The 14466-nt window shown below is 40.0% G+C and overlaps 5 protein-coding genes across 5 annotated transcripts; 3 read left to right on the plus strand and 2 right to left on the minus strand.

Annotated features, from left to right (window-relative positions):
- Positions 1–1200: 1200 nt before the first annotated feature.
- On the minus strand, positions 1201–2542 carry SS1G_12164 (hypothetical protein; the record flags this gene model as incomplete). The annotated part of the gene is made up of 4 exons (XM_001587084.1): positions 1201–1900; positions 1951–2092; positions 2148–2410; positions 2460–2542. The coding sequence occupies 4 exons, from the start codon at positions 2540–2542 to the stop codon at positions 1201–1203; spliced, it is 1188 nt and encodes a 395-aa protein (XP_001587134.1).
- A 750-nt stretch (positions 2543–3292) lies between these two features.
- On the plus strand, positions 3293–4462 carry SS1G_12165 (hypothetical protein; the record flags this gene model as incomplete). The annotated part of the gene is made up of 2 exons (XM_001587085.1): positions 3293–3841; positions 3893–4462. The coding sequence occupies 2 exons, from the start codon at positions 3293–3295 to the stop codon at positions 4460–4462; spliced, it is 1119 nt and encodes a 372-aa protein (XP_001587135.1).
- Positions 4463–8153: 3691 nt separating this feature from the next.
- Positions 8154–9636, plus strand: SS1G_12166 (hypothetical protein; the record flags this gene model as incomplete). The annotated part of the gene is made up of 2 exons (XM_001587086.1): positions 8154–9451; positions 9591–9636. The coding sequence occupies 2 exons, from the start codon at positions 8154–8156 to the stop codon at positions 9634–9636; spliced, it is 1344 nt and encodes a 447-aa protein (XP_001587136.1).
- A 290-nt stretch (positions 9637–9926) lies between these two features.
- On the plus strand, positions 9927–12872 carry SS1G_12167 (hypothetical protein; the record flags this gene model as incomplete). The annotated part of the gene is made up of 1 exon (XM_001587087.1): positions 9927–12872. One exon carries the CDS (start codon positions 9927–9929, stop codon positions 12870–12872), a length of 2946 nt encoding a protein of 981 aa, XP_001587137.1.
- Positions 12873–13203: 331 nt separating this feature from the next.
- SS1G_12168 (predicted protein) lies at positions 13204–14181 on the minus strand (the record flags this gene model as incomplete). Its single annotated transcript, XM_001587088.1, has 3 exons — positions 13204–13207; positions 13458–13555; positions 14023–14181. 3 exons carry the CDS (start codon positions 14179–14181, stop codon positions 13204–13206), a joined length of 261 nt encoding a protein of 86 aa, XP_001587138.1.
- Between the last annotated feature and the right edge of the window lie 285 nt (positions 14182–14466).

Below are 14466 nucleotides of genomic sequence, written 5' to 3' on the forward strand. Positions count from 1 at the left end.
TTCACCATTGTCAAGCTCGTTAATAGCGGTGGAAGGATACGAAGCACAACCCATTCAGTGACTACAGGACTTTGCTCCTTATGAATGTGGCGTGAGCACTCTAAGTATCCGCAGATTCAAGACACTCTGACAACTCCTCACTGTATCTAAAATCGATTAAAACTGCTCCAGAAACCTGTCATTTGCTATACCCACCCTCCAAACATTTACAGATTCAGATTCGAATCTTTCCATGTCTTACTCCACCGATTTAATAAAAAGATAATCTCGATCCACCAACAAATCTAACCCAAAAGAACGTTCGAAGTCTTATACTTACACTTTCTAGGCTGCACGCACCGAAAATAGAGCGAAAGCACAGAAATAGATCATGTCGCACCTCGAGACTCAGATCTCAAACTAAAACTCAGCACAAATTTTTACAATATCTAATCTGAGTCCCTGGACACTTCATCCAGCGCAGTAGATAAGTGAATCAAATCCTGCACATCTCAAAACTTTAATCTATATAAAAGAATAAAATAAATAGAAAGAAAAAGAAGAGATAATGAATCGGAAATTAAAGTATAACTAATCATAATTAACTAATTACTTATAAATGAAGATAATTATAACGAACAAACATTATATAATAAACTCTAGATCTAAGAAAAGAAACCGTACTTTAACTAATAGAAATCAAGAACAATCAATTTGCAAGCCAAAGCTTAAGTTGAATGTAAGTCTTATTTGAAGATAAATATGTAACGTCCATTCGTATTCTCTCAAAAAAGCTTCTTTCTACAGAAATGAGAAAAATGGAACAAAAACATCATTTCTTGACTGCAAATGCTACAGACGCGGGAGTGATAGCCATTAATTACGACCGTAACAGACTGTACATATATACAAAATCAAAGCATTAGAAAACAATCAACACATGCAATATGAATTCTACTAACACTCGCTATATGCCCAGAAAGCAAATGGATTGAGTAGCATCTCAAAATCATCACCGCACTCCCAAACCATCGCTTCCGTTCCCTCTCCTAGAATTAGGCTCGGGTAAATCGCTTATGAAAAATCCAACTCCATTAGTAGAGAATAGGACTCTATGCTTCCAGCATACCAAACGCCTTATCATAATAACCTTGTATATTTTGATATCAACCTTGTACGCCTCGGAAAACAAAACACGGCATCCACTAAATATAGTAATTATCATGCCATTGACCCTCGAGGTAATCCGGTAACAGGACGTTGTCTCTTCCTTTGCATTCTTCTCAGTTTAATTTGCATACTATTCACATCATATTGCTTTTTCTTAGGATCCCAAGCTGCGATGACATCAAAAACGAGGAAAGCCTGGTCGGATTCCAACTCGATAAGTCCGGAGACTGTGATGGAGCCTCTCGGATGAATATTTGTAGTAGGTCGCAACCTTTTGCTAATCTGGACGTATTTTATTTTAGCTGCCATGATGGGTTTTGCGACGAATGATGTGTGGATATCCTTGAAACTGTTTACGAGTGCGGGCAGAATATCTTCTCTCACATTTGGCTTTCCTGGTGCGGCTGCCACTTCTTTACTTTTGTCACCCAAAGGCTGTTGTGGTGGCCCATCCTTAGCAGTAAATGGTCGTTGGACATCCCCGGGTACTTTTTGTTGACCATTCAACTCCTTCATCATTTTTTGTGACCGAGCAAGCATTTGATCCAAAGTTTGTTCAGAAGGACCTTTCTCAAATTCTACACCAAATACTCTTGCCATACTTCTGAATTCTTCGGCGGCCAATACCTTTAGGAACATCCATGAAGATTGGAAAAGGGCTGTTGGCCATAGAACATTCCGTATTTTGTATACAATTGTGGCATCGACAGGCTGAGTGACCCAGGAAATTGCATCATCGGAGATTTCGATTCTGAAATATATTAGTCTTATTTCTTGTGGTTCATATGGTAATTAACCTACCCTGATCTCTCAAATGACGGTGGTGGAAGTTGAGGAAAATCAATATCAAGCCAAAATCTTCTGGTTTTAAATTGCTTCCCAGCGATTTGCACGATTAGCGGCGTATTAGGAACAGAATCTCGCAAGAACTCTGTCAAGTCAACTGAAGAATGTTAATGAATATCACAAAAGGTTCATGTGTTGCGCAGTAAACGAACCTCTGATTTTGTTTAGAAGCTTTGGGTCTTTGCTAATCTTAATGAATTCTTGATACTCTGGATCGGTTCCTTTATAAGGAATAATAGGGAGCTCTTTCGTGGTACCGGGGAATGGTATAAACAATGGTTGTTCTGCCTCTTGAAACTCGTCATCTGGTATATCTTTTGATGCCTCTTCAGCAGCTTTGTCTAAAGGACCAAGGACTAGTCGAGTATAAACCTCAAAGCACACAACTGCCACGATAACATTGATGGCGATGTTTCTATGTAATATCAGCACACATTCTTCCAGCAGATATAGCAGATACGTACCTTGCTCTAACAGGTGCTTTCCTGAAACGAACCTTATGCGTATTGGATATCGTTCCCGCATACCTCTGCGCATTCAAGCGCATAGATAATGGACTCGTAGAGAATATATGAGGTGCTGGCCTCGTGCGTACATTCGCTGCCCACACACTCGGCGCCCGCGGTTTAATAAATCGAAACATCGTGAGGAGTGGTGAATCAAGGCCCGCCTTCGAGCTGGCGAGCCCTTGATGGAGGATTTCTGTGGCGAAATTGGTAGATTGTTAGGTGTTGCAAATACGATATTGATGGATCTCTGTTGGCAGATCTTTGCCAATGCTCCAATAATATTCGTTGAGGGTTAGAGATGAAGCGGTTTGGTAGTCAAAGTACAAGAGCGAGAGATAAAAATGAGGTAGTTCTGGTAGTTATGATGGTTAATCCAAAAATATCTGTCGGTCTTGGTACTAATTTATCTCCGAATAAAGCAAATATACACAAGGAAACCCTTTGATGGCAAATTTACCCAAAATCTGGTGAATAATGTGATAATTGCTGTAATATGTCTTATGTAATGCCAAAAAATAAATACATTTAATGATCTCTTAAAATATTAATTAATTTCAAGAGTTCCCCGAAAATATAACAATGTTCAAGATAATCTTCAAATCTGGGAACTGGAAGGCTTTGAATGATGTTGCCCAAATGCTCTCTCCCAGTGTCTCTGTTTGAAAGCGGTTAGCGCCTAATCTGTGCTTAGCTTGGTACCACATCTTGAGGTTAGAGGTTATCAACTTTCAAGAACGTCACTTGAGTATGAGCTTCTCAATCCACATCAACAAATTTCATCAATAAATATGAAGCTGACTTCAAGCTTCCTTTTGCCATTACTGGCCAGTACAGCTTGTGCCGCATCAGATTCCGCCCGTGCTTATATCTTCGAAAGCCAACAATGGCCAAATAACGCAGCATCACCTCCATCTCTTTCCCCCAATGAAGCACGACTCGTCCTCGCACAACGATTAGGTGTATCACGATTCCATGATGTTGGATCGGTTGATGCTAATGCCATTAACCATATCAACAAGTTTGGAGGACAATCACAACTGAAATCCTTGTTCAAGGATGCGCCAAAGGATAGGGCCGCTGAGTTGGTTATGATCGTTGAGGGCGTATCAGAAGAGACGGCTGGGTCACTATTAGATGCTTGGTCTTCTATCAAACCGGCATTCACAATCTCAAATCCGCCTTCAGTTAGGACGACTCAAAAGTTAGCAGATGATTTGGAGCTTCAGGTTGGTGGAGCAAAGAAATGCACACTTGACGATGCTATCAATCCATTCGCAGACAAATGTTGGAATGGAAAATCGAAGATCATGCACATTGACTTGAATAGGCAATCAAAGGTATGGCTAATGCGCTATTCATACAGAGACTGTCTGGCTAATATTGGGTAGGATAAGGATTTCATCAATACATCCTTCGAACGATTAACCAAATTCGCCTCTAAAGCAGAAATGAATGTACTCGTCATTCTTATGCCTGATTCCCGCAGAGGCAGTGGCTCTTATGGCTCTTACGTTCGACCTTCGCAAAAGAAGCTCTCCAGCAGACAACAATTCGAAGAGCCGATGTCCGAGTTTGTCGGCCATCAAGTACAGGAAGCACCCAGTTCCAATTCTTCCTATAAGAACAATACTGTCATAAAGACAACGCTTCCTGTCTGCCACGCTTCTTTGGATTCCTGTACCTCATCTACAAACAACTGCTCATCAATGGGTGCTTGCTACAAAAAATACACGTCCCAATCCGGTGACTGTTTTGCCTGTAGATGTGATGCCGATTCCGGGCGTGGAGGATCTGCTTGTCAAAAAAGAGATATCAGTGGTCCTTTCTGGTTGATCTTCATCTCCAGTTTCGTTCTAGTCGGGCTTGTTTCTTGGGGGATTAGCATGTTGTATAGCATTGGTGATGAAAAATTACCGGGTGTTATTGGTGCTGGTGTTTCTTCCAACAAAGCAAGATAATAATTTATGAATTCTAGAATATATGTACGCTAGGGTTGAAGACTGGAATTTGAGGGCTTGCATTTGGTCATGGTTGGCGTTTACACGAAGAAGGGAGAGATGAAGAAACCTGTATTAGTTTGTTTGGGCTGTATAGTGGCCGGTGTACAGACATGGGTTTGCCACTTATTTATAGCAATGAAATTTTATTAGAATCCATAAACTTTCGCGACGGAGGAACGGTTGAGTTCATGGTTTATATCACCAAGGGCTTTCACATATGTATCTGCACATTTTCAACCAAGTGGTGGAATTCTTCTAATCTTTACCATCTTTTTAACTTCCTTTCCTCTTTAACTGCCATTCATCTTTCTTCACCTTCCCACATTACTACTTGCTCCCTTACATTGTCTATCCATCTATCTCATACCAATTTCAATTTCTTTACGGATCTCGAAAAATTTACTGGCCACTAGTTCTACATATCTTAAAATCCCTGCGATGTTGAAACGTCAACTCATTGTGGACTTATTATATACTAGGGTACGGATTATAGATAGGTGATACGACTAGAGCAGATAGGGCTTTTCTCCGGGTTTGTCGACTTTTGTGAGTATAATTATAGGGAAGTTGGGTGGAAGTTAATCGCTTGGGTATATAGTAATGGCATTGGAAGTGTCTGGTCGGTGGACTATATGTATCTGCATGCATGTTTTATGATGTGAAGATTCTTGGGATATGTTATTGAGTAATGCTCACACAGGATGGGGGGATTTCTGGGCATCTAGGTATTGAAAAGAACACTGTTTATTCTGATTGTTGGTTTTTATTTCTTCGGTCGCTGTTTATTTGTTTACTATCGTTATTTCACTCTTATACTCGACCTAAAAGAAAGCTCAGTATAATCCCCAATGGTTCAGATCTGTCTAGTGACATCTACTGAAATTAACCGGACTTAATCGGACAACTCCTGCCATGTGAGTTATATGAAAATGTAACCTTCAATACTAGCTTACTGAAAGATGATGTGGAATGCTCGGCATTTATATAGTAATAAGGCTTAGCTTAACTAGCTAATACCTTAATGTGGTTTGTAGCTAAGATTTTTCTAGTTTAAATATAGATATATTCTTCCGAAGTGGAACGAGTCTAGTGATAGTCCGATATAGCTGTATAAATTCCCGGGTCTTGATGCTCAAGGCAAGAGATGAGGAGTAAGTATGCAAATTTCGTATCTCGTTCAGGCGGGCTTGGTTCCCTAGTATTAGTTTTCACTTCCCCCATTCAAACATTAGAAGATTGAGGCTTTCAATCTCCCCAACCTGTATTAGCTACGGTCGAATAAGGCCAGCCACCCTCCATTTACTATTGTTAGAAGCCTACAAAGCTCCTAGCCGTCTTAGATAGTCATAGACTCAGTGTAGACGTTAATTTAATCAATCAATCAATCAATCAATCAATCAATCAATCAATCAATCAATCAATCAATCAATCGTATCTCGTTCGTTGTATAAAGAGGATTTGCGCGACCTATAAGCATAAGTAAATATCGAGATGTTGGTACGTTATGAATCATATTACAGGAAAAGCATATTAGTTCTCAAGTCTATTCTGTATTCTTATTTTTTGTGGCATGGAGAATGTGAAGGAATTGTGGTCTTGTATGTTGTCGAATCGTATTAGTATGATAAAGAGGATTAATGACAATACTGATTTATGGTGCGATGATAATACGCCAGGTGATTCGCTAGATGACAATGATGCATTCATTCATGGTTAATGGTGTAAATGAGATTTAATTTTTACTTCCCTTTTGTCGTACACATACGAGTAAGTATCTCTTCATACTTGTAGTAATAACATCTTATTAGTAAGATAAGATCTTACCTAGAACGTGATTTGTAAAGTATGAGAGTTAGGAAATTGTGGGTATGTATGGAGTTAGGTAGACATGGTTAAAGTCAAGTGGAGCTTCTATAGAGGAATTTCGTATGCACAGTGTGAATAAGATGTCTTATTTTGCGGCGGCGGGTCGAGATGTAGGGTTATAAAGGTATTGGTTTGCTTGTTATTTTGATTTTTGTCATAGATTATTGGGAATTCAACAGCTCTGTTTCTATTAATTAGGAACCTCTCAAAATAAGAATTTACCCATCTCCAAAAAAACCCTATAAAAACACTCCTTCTACTTCCTCCTCCTTCTATTCTCTGCATCACCTTGATACATTAAGAGTAATAGACAAACATGGCACCGCGTCTTCCTATACTAGTTTTCTAATACAATTCTTACTTCCTAGTATACTCCTTCAAGATATCGTTTCTATACCGTAACTTCATTCTTGAAATACTATAGTTGCTATTCTAACTTTTCTCTCTATTATCAATTTGTTATTATCATTACCATTCGTTTTCATCACAAACTCAACTTCTACATGATCTTTGTAAATTCTCTATATCCTCGACAGACATTCAATTCGCAAATATAATTGTTGATTTCCAATGGTCAATTTCGTAGGGAACCCCATATCTACGAAGGGAAAAGGTAACAACTTAGATATACAATTACTACATTGATGTTAGTCACAAAACGAGATTATATATACCAGGTACAAAGTTTGAATGGTTCCATCTCAAATCAGTCTTTACAGTCATCATATCAGTTTAGCTGTCAGGTAGATGCATGGCAGGAAAGATATATTTTTTAATAGTGTTATAAAAGGTTTGAGATTATACAAGTGTATACAAGTGTATAATTATAAGTTCGATGTCACACAAAAGCCTAAATCAAGAGCGTCAAGATTCAAAACAAGTGAGTCTGTTATAAGGAGCTAATTAAGAGGAAGAAACTAAGCGAAGTAGACATTGCGGATTGGGAAAGAGAGCTTTTACACCCTAGCACAAAACTTCAGACACACTCACTCGCTCACTCACTCATCATCTCCATTATGATGGTAATATTGCGCTAGATATGGAAGAATCTTCCTCGAAGCAGAAAAGCTGTATTAAATACCAATCACTCTCTAGGGTAGTAGAATGAGGTGGATAGATAACAAGGACAGATACAAAGTTTATACTCCTAGTTAGAATTTGTAAAAGAGTCATTACGTGGTAGCTAAAATTTCCGTGATATTGCTGAAGTGTTGTAGTGTAGTTTCTAGTAAAAGGAGATTGTAATTATGCGTTCAATCGGCATCTAAATAATTTTTTTATTCCACCCCAGCCCTTGACTCTCGTACTACACCGTGACAACATCTTTTTCTCGAATATAAAAACTTTTCCTATTAACAACATTATCTTGTCATCATATATTATCACAATCTTACAACTTCCAAATATTTAAAACTGTTGAAATTAAGGTCATTATGGGCCTAGAATTGAGGTCATATGACCATTATGGTGCACGGACCATAATTGGGAATATCTTCAATTCTACCATTACTGTAACTTAGATCCTTAGTTTAACCTACATCTAATAATACTACTACTTCCAAACAACTCAGTTTGAAAAGGTTATGAGCCCGGTTGCACAGTAGTGATTAGAAGGCAGAGCAGATCGAGTAAGGATCGGCACAGCTGGTAGGGGTGAAACAGAGTGAAGATCAGAGTCTTCACACAGTATCACCAAGGCAGAGTTGAACGACAACATAGCCTATAATTCAAAAACACAAAGCGAAAGACCACCCCACAATCAACAAATACAACGACCTCTAAGATGTCGGATTCGACCAACCCATCGAAGCTCGACCAGAGCAACCACGAACGATGGTTTAGACAAACAGGAATACAATTAAGAGGAAAGGGATGGTATTACACAATTGAAAGAACATTAGATGAATATGCAACAGTTGCAGGACCCACGACAGCAACTGATGATGCAACTGCGCCCCGTCGATGCTACAATATCGAATTGAAATCAGAATACTTGAAAGACGAAGCAAATGCACTATCGTACATCTGTACAACACTCAACGACGATGACGAGGCACTCATCGATGAATACCCGACAGCATATGCACTCTGGGCATACCTTAAATCGAAATACACTAGAGTTAGTGCGGTTACAGCAAATACATACATGACCATGATCCAGAACTTCAGATTCCAGCCCGATACCCATCTGGAAATGACCATCATACAAGCATGGGACAAATTGAAAGAGTACAGAAGGAAGCTAGGAGCCGCTGACGAAAGCTATCGATCAGCATACCAAGATACTGCCTTATTCTTGGTGCTAGCCCGTAGCCTTCCAGCCGATTATCAAGGAGTGATTGATGTATTGGATATACAAACCAACCTCAGCATCGATGATAAGATCAAGCATCTACAAGCAAAGGAATTACGCTTGGCAGACAATCCCGAGCAAGCTCAGATTGCAAGTAGATCTAGGTACACCCCCGAAAACCGAAAATCAGATATCGAGGCCCCAAACAAGATATGTTACCTTTGCAAGAAGGAAGGCCACTATATACTGAACTGTTCACATTTGGAGAGAGCAAGCAAACTCCTTTGTAGCTACCTCCGACATCATAAAAGAAAGAGATCAACGAAACCAAGAAAAGTCCACTTTAACAAGCGAGATGATGCATACCCCGTTGATGATGACTCTGAATCAGACTCCGATACTGAGGATATGATAGAAGAAGATTGTAATTTGACAAAAGAAACCATCAGTAAAGCTTCCCCTAGTAAATGGTATGCCGACACAGGCGCTTCCTCACATATGTCTGACCAATCTTCATTATTCAGGACAATAGAACCGATTGCCAGGCGAAGAATAAAGGTTGGTGGGGGAGTGATGTATTGCTGTCATTGGGGAACAGTGGATATGATATGCGAGGATGGTTCTAAGATGTTGCTCTCAAACGTTTTATATGTGCCAGGGCTGGGAGTGAATTTACTATCGGGAAAGAAAATCTGCGAGAGAGGATTGCGAGGAGAATTCAACTCTTGTTATATGTATTTCAAAAAGGAGAATAAGAAAATCATTTGTGCTAGGATACAAGATGGAATGTACGTGGTCTCGCATGTATCAAAGGATTACGAAGAAACAGCCCTTTATTCGAATATGGATGGAAGTGATCAAGAGAAAGGTTTATCCTCGGAGATAATCGATGGTACCAAAGGCATTGATGAAGAACTAACACTCAAGGAGAAAGAAAGGTATCTGCTATGGCATCGAAGATTCAACCATTTAGGACCAGACAAGATCAGGAGTCTGCACAAAGTATCCAATATAGGAAAGCCAATAAAGGTTCCCACTATATTAGATATCTGCGAAGTGTGCATACTCACCAAGATGACAAACCGTATCCCTAAACAATTGAGTATCCATAAGTCGAAGAGGCTCGAACTCATACATTTCGATATTGCAGGACCATTTCCAAAATCAATTAGAGGAAACCGGTACTTTATACTGATCATTGATAGCTATACAAGAGTGAACTGGATTATTCCACTTAAGTATAAAGACGAGGCTATTCCAACAATGAAAGAATGGAAGAAAGAGATAGAGTTGGCTTCTGGGGAAAAGATAATTGCGGCTAGAACTGATAATGCACCAGAACTCCTGCAAGCTATTCGCGAATGGTCATCAGGCGCACGCTCGGAAACTACGACGATCGCTTCCTCACATCAAAACGGACCTGCTGAACGGAATATAAGGACAGCAGAAGCAGATATGAGAGCGATGCTCAAAGAAGCCAGTTTACCATTGGAATTCTGGGATGAAGCTGTTGAACACGACGCCTATATTCGAAATCGAACCAATAGCGGCCCCGATGCAAACGGAATAGACCGATCTCCTACCGAAGCGTTCACAGGTACGATCCCTGATCTAGGGATGTGCAAGGTCTGGGGGAGCAAGTGTTATGCCTACATAAATCCTAAGACAATTCCGAAAGGGCAAAGGCATGATAAGTTAAGAGACACTTCAAGAGCAGGCGTATTCCTGGGATATTCGAAAACCACGAACAGACATGTCAAAGTGTATTCGCCAGAATTAGGATATACATTCAGATCAAGTAGAGTTGTTATCGACGAATCCTGTAAAGGAGGCGATATGGATCTTAAGCTGAGAAACTGCGAATCTGGACCGCAAGGTACAAAGAATATGGAGCCAGATCGAAGATCTCGAGGGAGGCCAGCAGCAAACAAGGCAACTATTCCAATTACAATACCAGATACGCCTTCACCAACCCCAATCGAACCATTTTCTCCGATGCAGATTATACCGAATACAAAAATCGTATCAAATGCTCCTGCTGCTCCTACTGTAGAGCTGAAATCAGTAATACCAGACATATCTATACCGTCATACGATGAAGATGAAAACGGGAATATCCAGCAGACAAATGAAGGAGTAGTACCAGACGATATCACATCAATCAAACCTACCGCAGAAGATACCCCAACGCAAGAGCCTACTTCTGCAAGTCCAGAACCTGCACCCGAAGCAGATTTTGGGACCGTCCCAAAATCTGCCAGCGAACCCATTTCTACAGGGCCAGAAACCGCGATCGATATGCAATCGCCCGAAGAACAGGAAGACGAAATGGAATACGATATGGACCCTCCAAGATACCTAACGCGAAAGAGAAAAAGAGAGATGGAAGGAAATCCTGACGGACAACGGTACAATAAGATCGTAAGAGCGTTGATCGCAATGGCAATGGAAGCCAAGACCTACGAAAGCGATGAACATGCGATGGTTGCAATCCCAAGTTTCCACACAGTGGATCCCTATATCAAGAACAAGATCGTGACCAATTTTACTACCTTACTCCAGAGTAAAGTCAGTGACGAAGATACAGCATATCCAGCTAGTGAGGTCCTAGGAATCAAAATACCAAGAACCTATAATGAGGCAGTATCGGACCGGAAATATGCTGTAAAATGGAAGGAGGCTATACAGGAAGAAATCAATTCTCTAGTTCAGAATGGTACTTGGGAAGAATTTATACTTCCTAAAGGAAGCAATCTAGTTTCTACAAAATGGGTATTTACAATCAAGACAAAGGACAACAAAGTTGAGCGATTCAAGGCAAGATTAGTAGCTAGAGGATTTAGCCAAGTACTAGGAAAAGATTACAACGAAACGTTCGCGCCGACGATGAGGCTGGATACACTCCGACTCTTCCTTGCTATTGTTGCTAAAGAAAATTTGGAATGCTCTCATTTCGATATTAAAAACGCTTTCACGGAATCCCATCTTAAAGAAGAGATCTACCTTGAGCCACCGCAGGGAGTCAAAGTCGAAAGAGGCCATGTATTGAAAGCATTGCGAAGTCTATATGGACTAAAGCAAGCCGGAAGAGATTGGAGTTTGCTACTGAAAATGGAACTCTTAAAAATGGACTTCGTACAGAGCCTGGCTGACCCGTGTCTGTACACATCTCAGGACCACAGCATAATGCTATTGGTATACGTCGACGATATCGTCGTTGCATCACACCAGAAATCACAGATCGAACGATTTGGGGAAGAGCTGTCGACACGCTTCAACACCAAGAACCTGGGGGAGATAAGTAAGATCCTAGGTGTCAGAATCATTCGCGACAGGAAAGCATATACATTAACCATGGATCAAGAAGAATACCTCGACGCTATGCTGAATAAGTTCGGTATCACCCACGGACAGCATCAAGCCAAGAAAGTACCAGTAGCAGATTATACACACCTCCGACCAGCGAACGATGATGATGAGCTGACGGATGTAAACGAATATCAACAAGCAATAGGGAGCGTAATCCATCCAATGGTATACACTAGACCAGATATAGCGTTTGCAGTTGGAAGACTCTCACAATTTATGGCAAAACCAGCAAAGCATCACAGTATAGCCTTAAAGAACCTAATGAGATACCTACGATCGACAGTCAAGCAAAAACTATGGTTCGGACCAAAGGGAGTACAATCTGATATCTGCAAAGAGTACAATATGCTAGATGATACAATAAAGGTATATACAGATGCAGATTGGGCTAACGATAAACAAGATCGGAAGAGCGTCTCAGGAGGAGTTGTGATGTTCTATGGAGGACCTATATCATGGGCTAGCAAGAAGCAGACATCTGTAGCAACTTCCAGTGCAGAAGCCGAGTATATCGCAATGGCAATGTTCACCAAGCAGGGAAGATGGATTGCCCAAATACTTAAAGATCTGTCAAAATCAGGCTACATCGGGAAGAAAGGGGATACAGTCCAGATGTTGGGAGACAACCAAGGTGCCCTAGCCCTAACCAAGAACCCACGGTTGCACGAGAGATCCAAGCATATAGATATCAGCTATCATTTCATTAGAGACCTAACAGAAAAGGAGAAGATCGCCACTGATTACATCAACACATGCGATATGGTTGCCGATGGAATGACGAAACCGTGTACAAGGGTCGCCTTCGAGAGATTCAAGAAAATGCTGGGACTAGTAGCATAAAAGGATCAACAGAATGCCCTCAATGGGGGAGTGTTGAAATTAAGGTCATTATGGGCCTAGAATTGAGGTCATATGACCATTATGGTGCACGGACCATAATTGGGAATATCTTCAATTCTACCATTACTGTAACTTAGATCCTTAGTTTAACCTACATCTAATAATACTACTACTTCCAAACAACTCAGTTTGAAAAAAAACCCTAAAATATTCCTCATAATAAATTTCTATTTAAAATTATATAATTATTTTATTCAGAATCTAATCTTAGATATTGAATGATTAATAAAAATAAATCGATTACATATTTCAAGTAATAATAAATGTTAAATTATCTAATAAAGATTCATTTATCAGTTAAATTTTTTTCATAAAATTATATTTTAATAATTAAAGGGTGGTATTTAAAGTGTTACGAGGTTTGCCGTCTAGATCACGTGGAAGTGCTCTAGGCTCTCGAAATGGTTTATAACTAGGTGTCAAGCAGGGACTTAAGTAATGACAATGATGCAATTCGTAACTAATAGTAAAGTATACTAAATGATTGATTTTGAATACGAAGCTCTACAATAAGGAAATTCATACTGAATATATAGATCTTCATGCTCCCTTAGATCCTTTTGGATCCTAAGCTCTAAAAGATCCAAGTCATATGTTTTCTGACGGTGCATACGTATACGATCCTAAAGTGACCCAGATCACATATTAATTCGATGAAATCTGATCGCTTTTGTACAAGGCCCAAGCTCTCCTAATTAGTCAGTTGTTACCATCGTAACATAAAGTATTAAATCCTTTATTTTATATTCCGGTCATTTTTTTTATTTTAATCACTTTTTATACCAGGGACCTGCGCCCCCCGGACCCCTGGCTTTTCGAGAAAGTCTAATGAAAATTTAATTTTTAAAAATTTTATAATAAATTTAAATCTTAAATATATATTAAAGCGCAGACAGAGTGTCGACTTGTCTTTTGATATTGAAAATTAAAAGAATTTATTTAAAAAATAATAATTATAATATTTATTTTTATTATATTGATGTTATATTATTAGTATTAATTTCCAGTAGTAACTGCCCATCACATAGCAGAAATCGCTTCCATGATCTTCCAGTAAGTTCAGTAAGCCCTCGCCAATTAACTCGCCGACCTCTTCCGACCTGGTCCATAGATCAGAAAATGGATCAAATGGCGCTTGCAATGTTGTTCCAGCTTGAGCAAGCGCTTGATATGGCTTCGGTGTCTTGGCCGCTGTTCCAATCATCATCAACAGATCCCCATTATAAATGCCTTGCGGGAAGAATGTCATGTTGGTAACGCGCAGCACTAACGTACCAGTACCCAAGAACACATTCTGCCGGAGCCCCACGAGACAGCAAGCATGGCCGACTACTGAGTGATCGGCAAACTCAACGGCTAGCCATCCCATTATCTGAATGTCTTAGGCGATCATCTCGTTTCGCCCGCGCCATAAAGGTTCCAATGCAGCGCCAAGACTAAGCAATTTGGCCCCTATAGCCCTGTAATCGGCTGTAGGTTGTTGGCTGTTAGCTTAGCTAGCTTATCGCTCCCCTTTAAACTTGCCTTATTTTGG

Source organism: Sclerotinia sclerotiorum, genomic scaffold (assembly GCF_000146945.2).
Source record: "Sclerotinia sclerotiorum 1980 UF-70 scaffold_19 genomic scaffold, whole genome shotgun sequence".
In the NCBI taxonomy this organism is placed as follows: domain Eukaryota; kingdom Fungi; phylum Ascomycota; class Leotiomycetes; order Helotiales; family Sclerotiniaceae; genus Sclerotinia; species Sclerotinia sclerotiorum.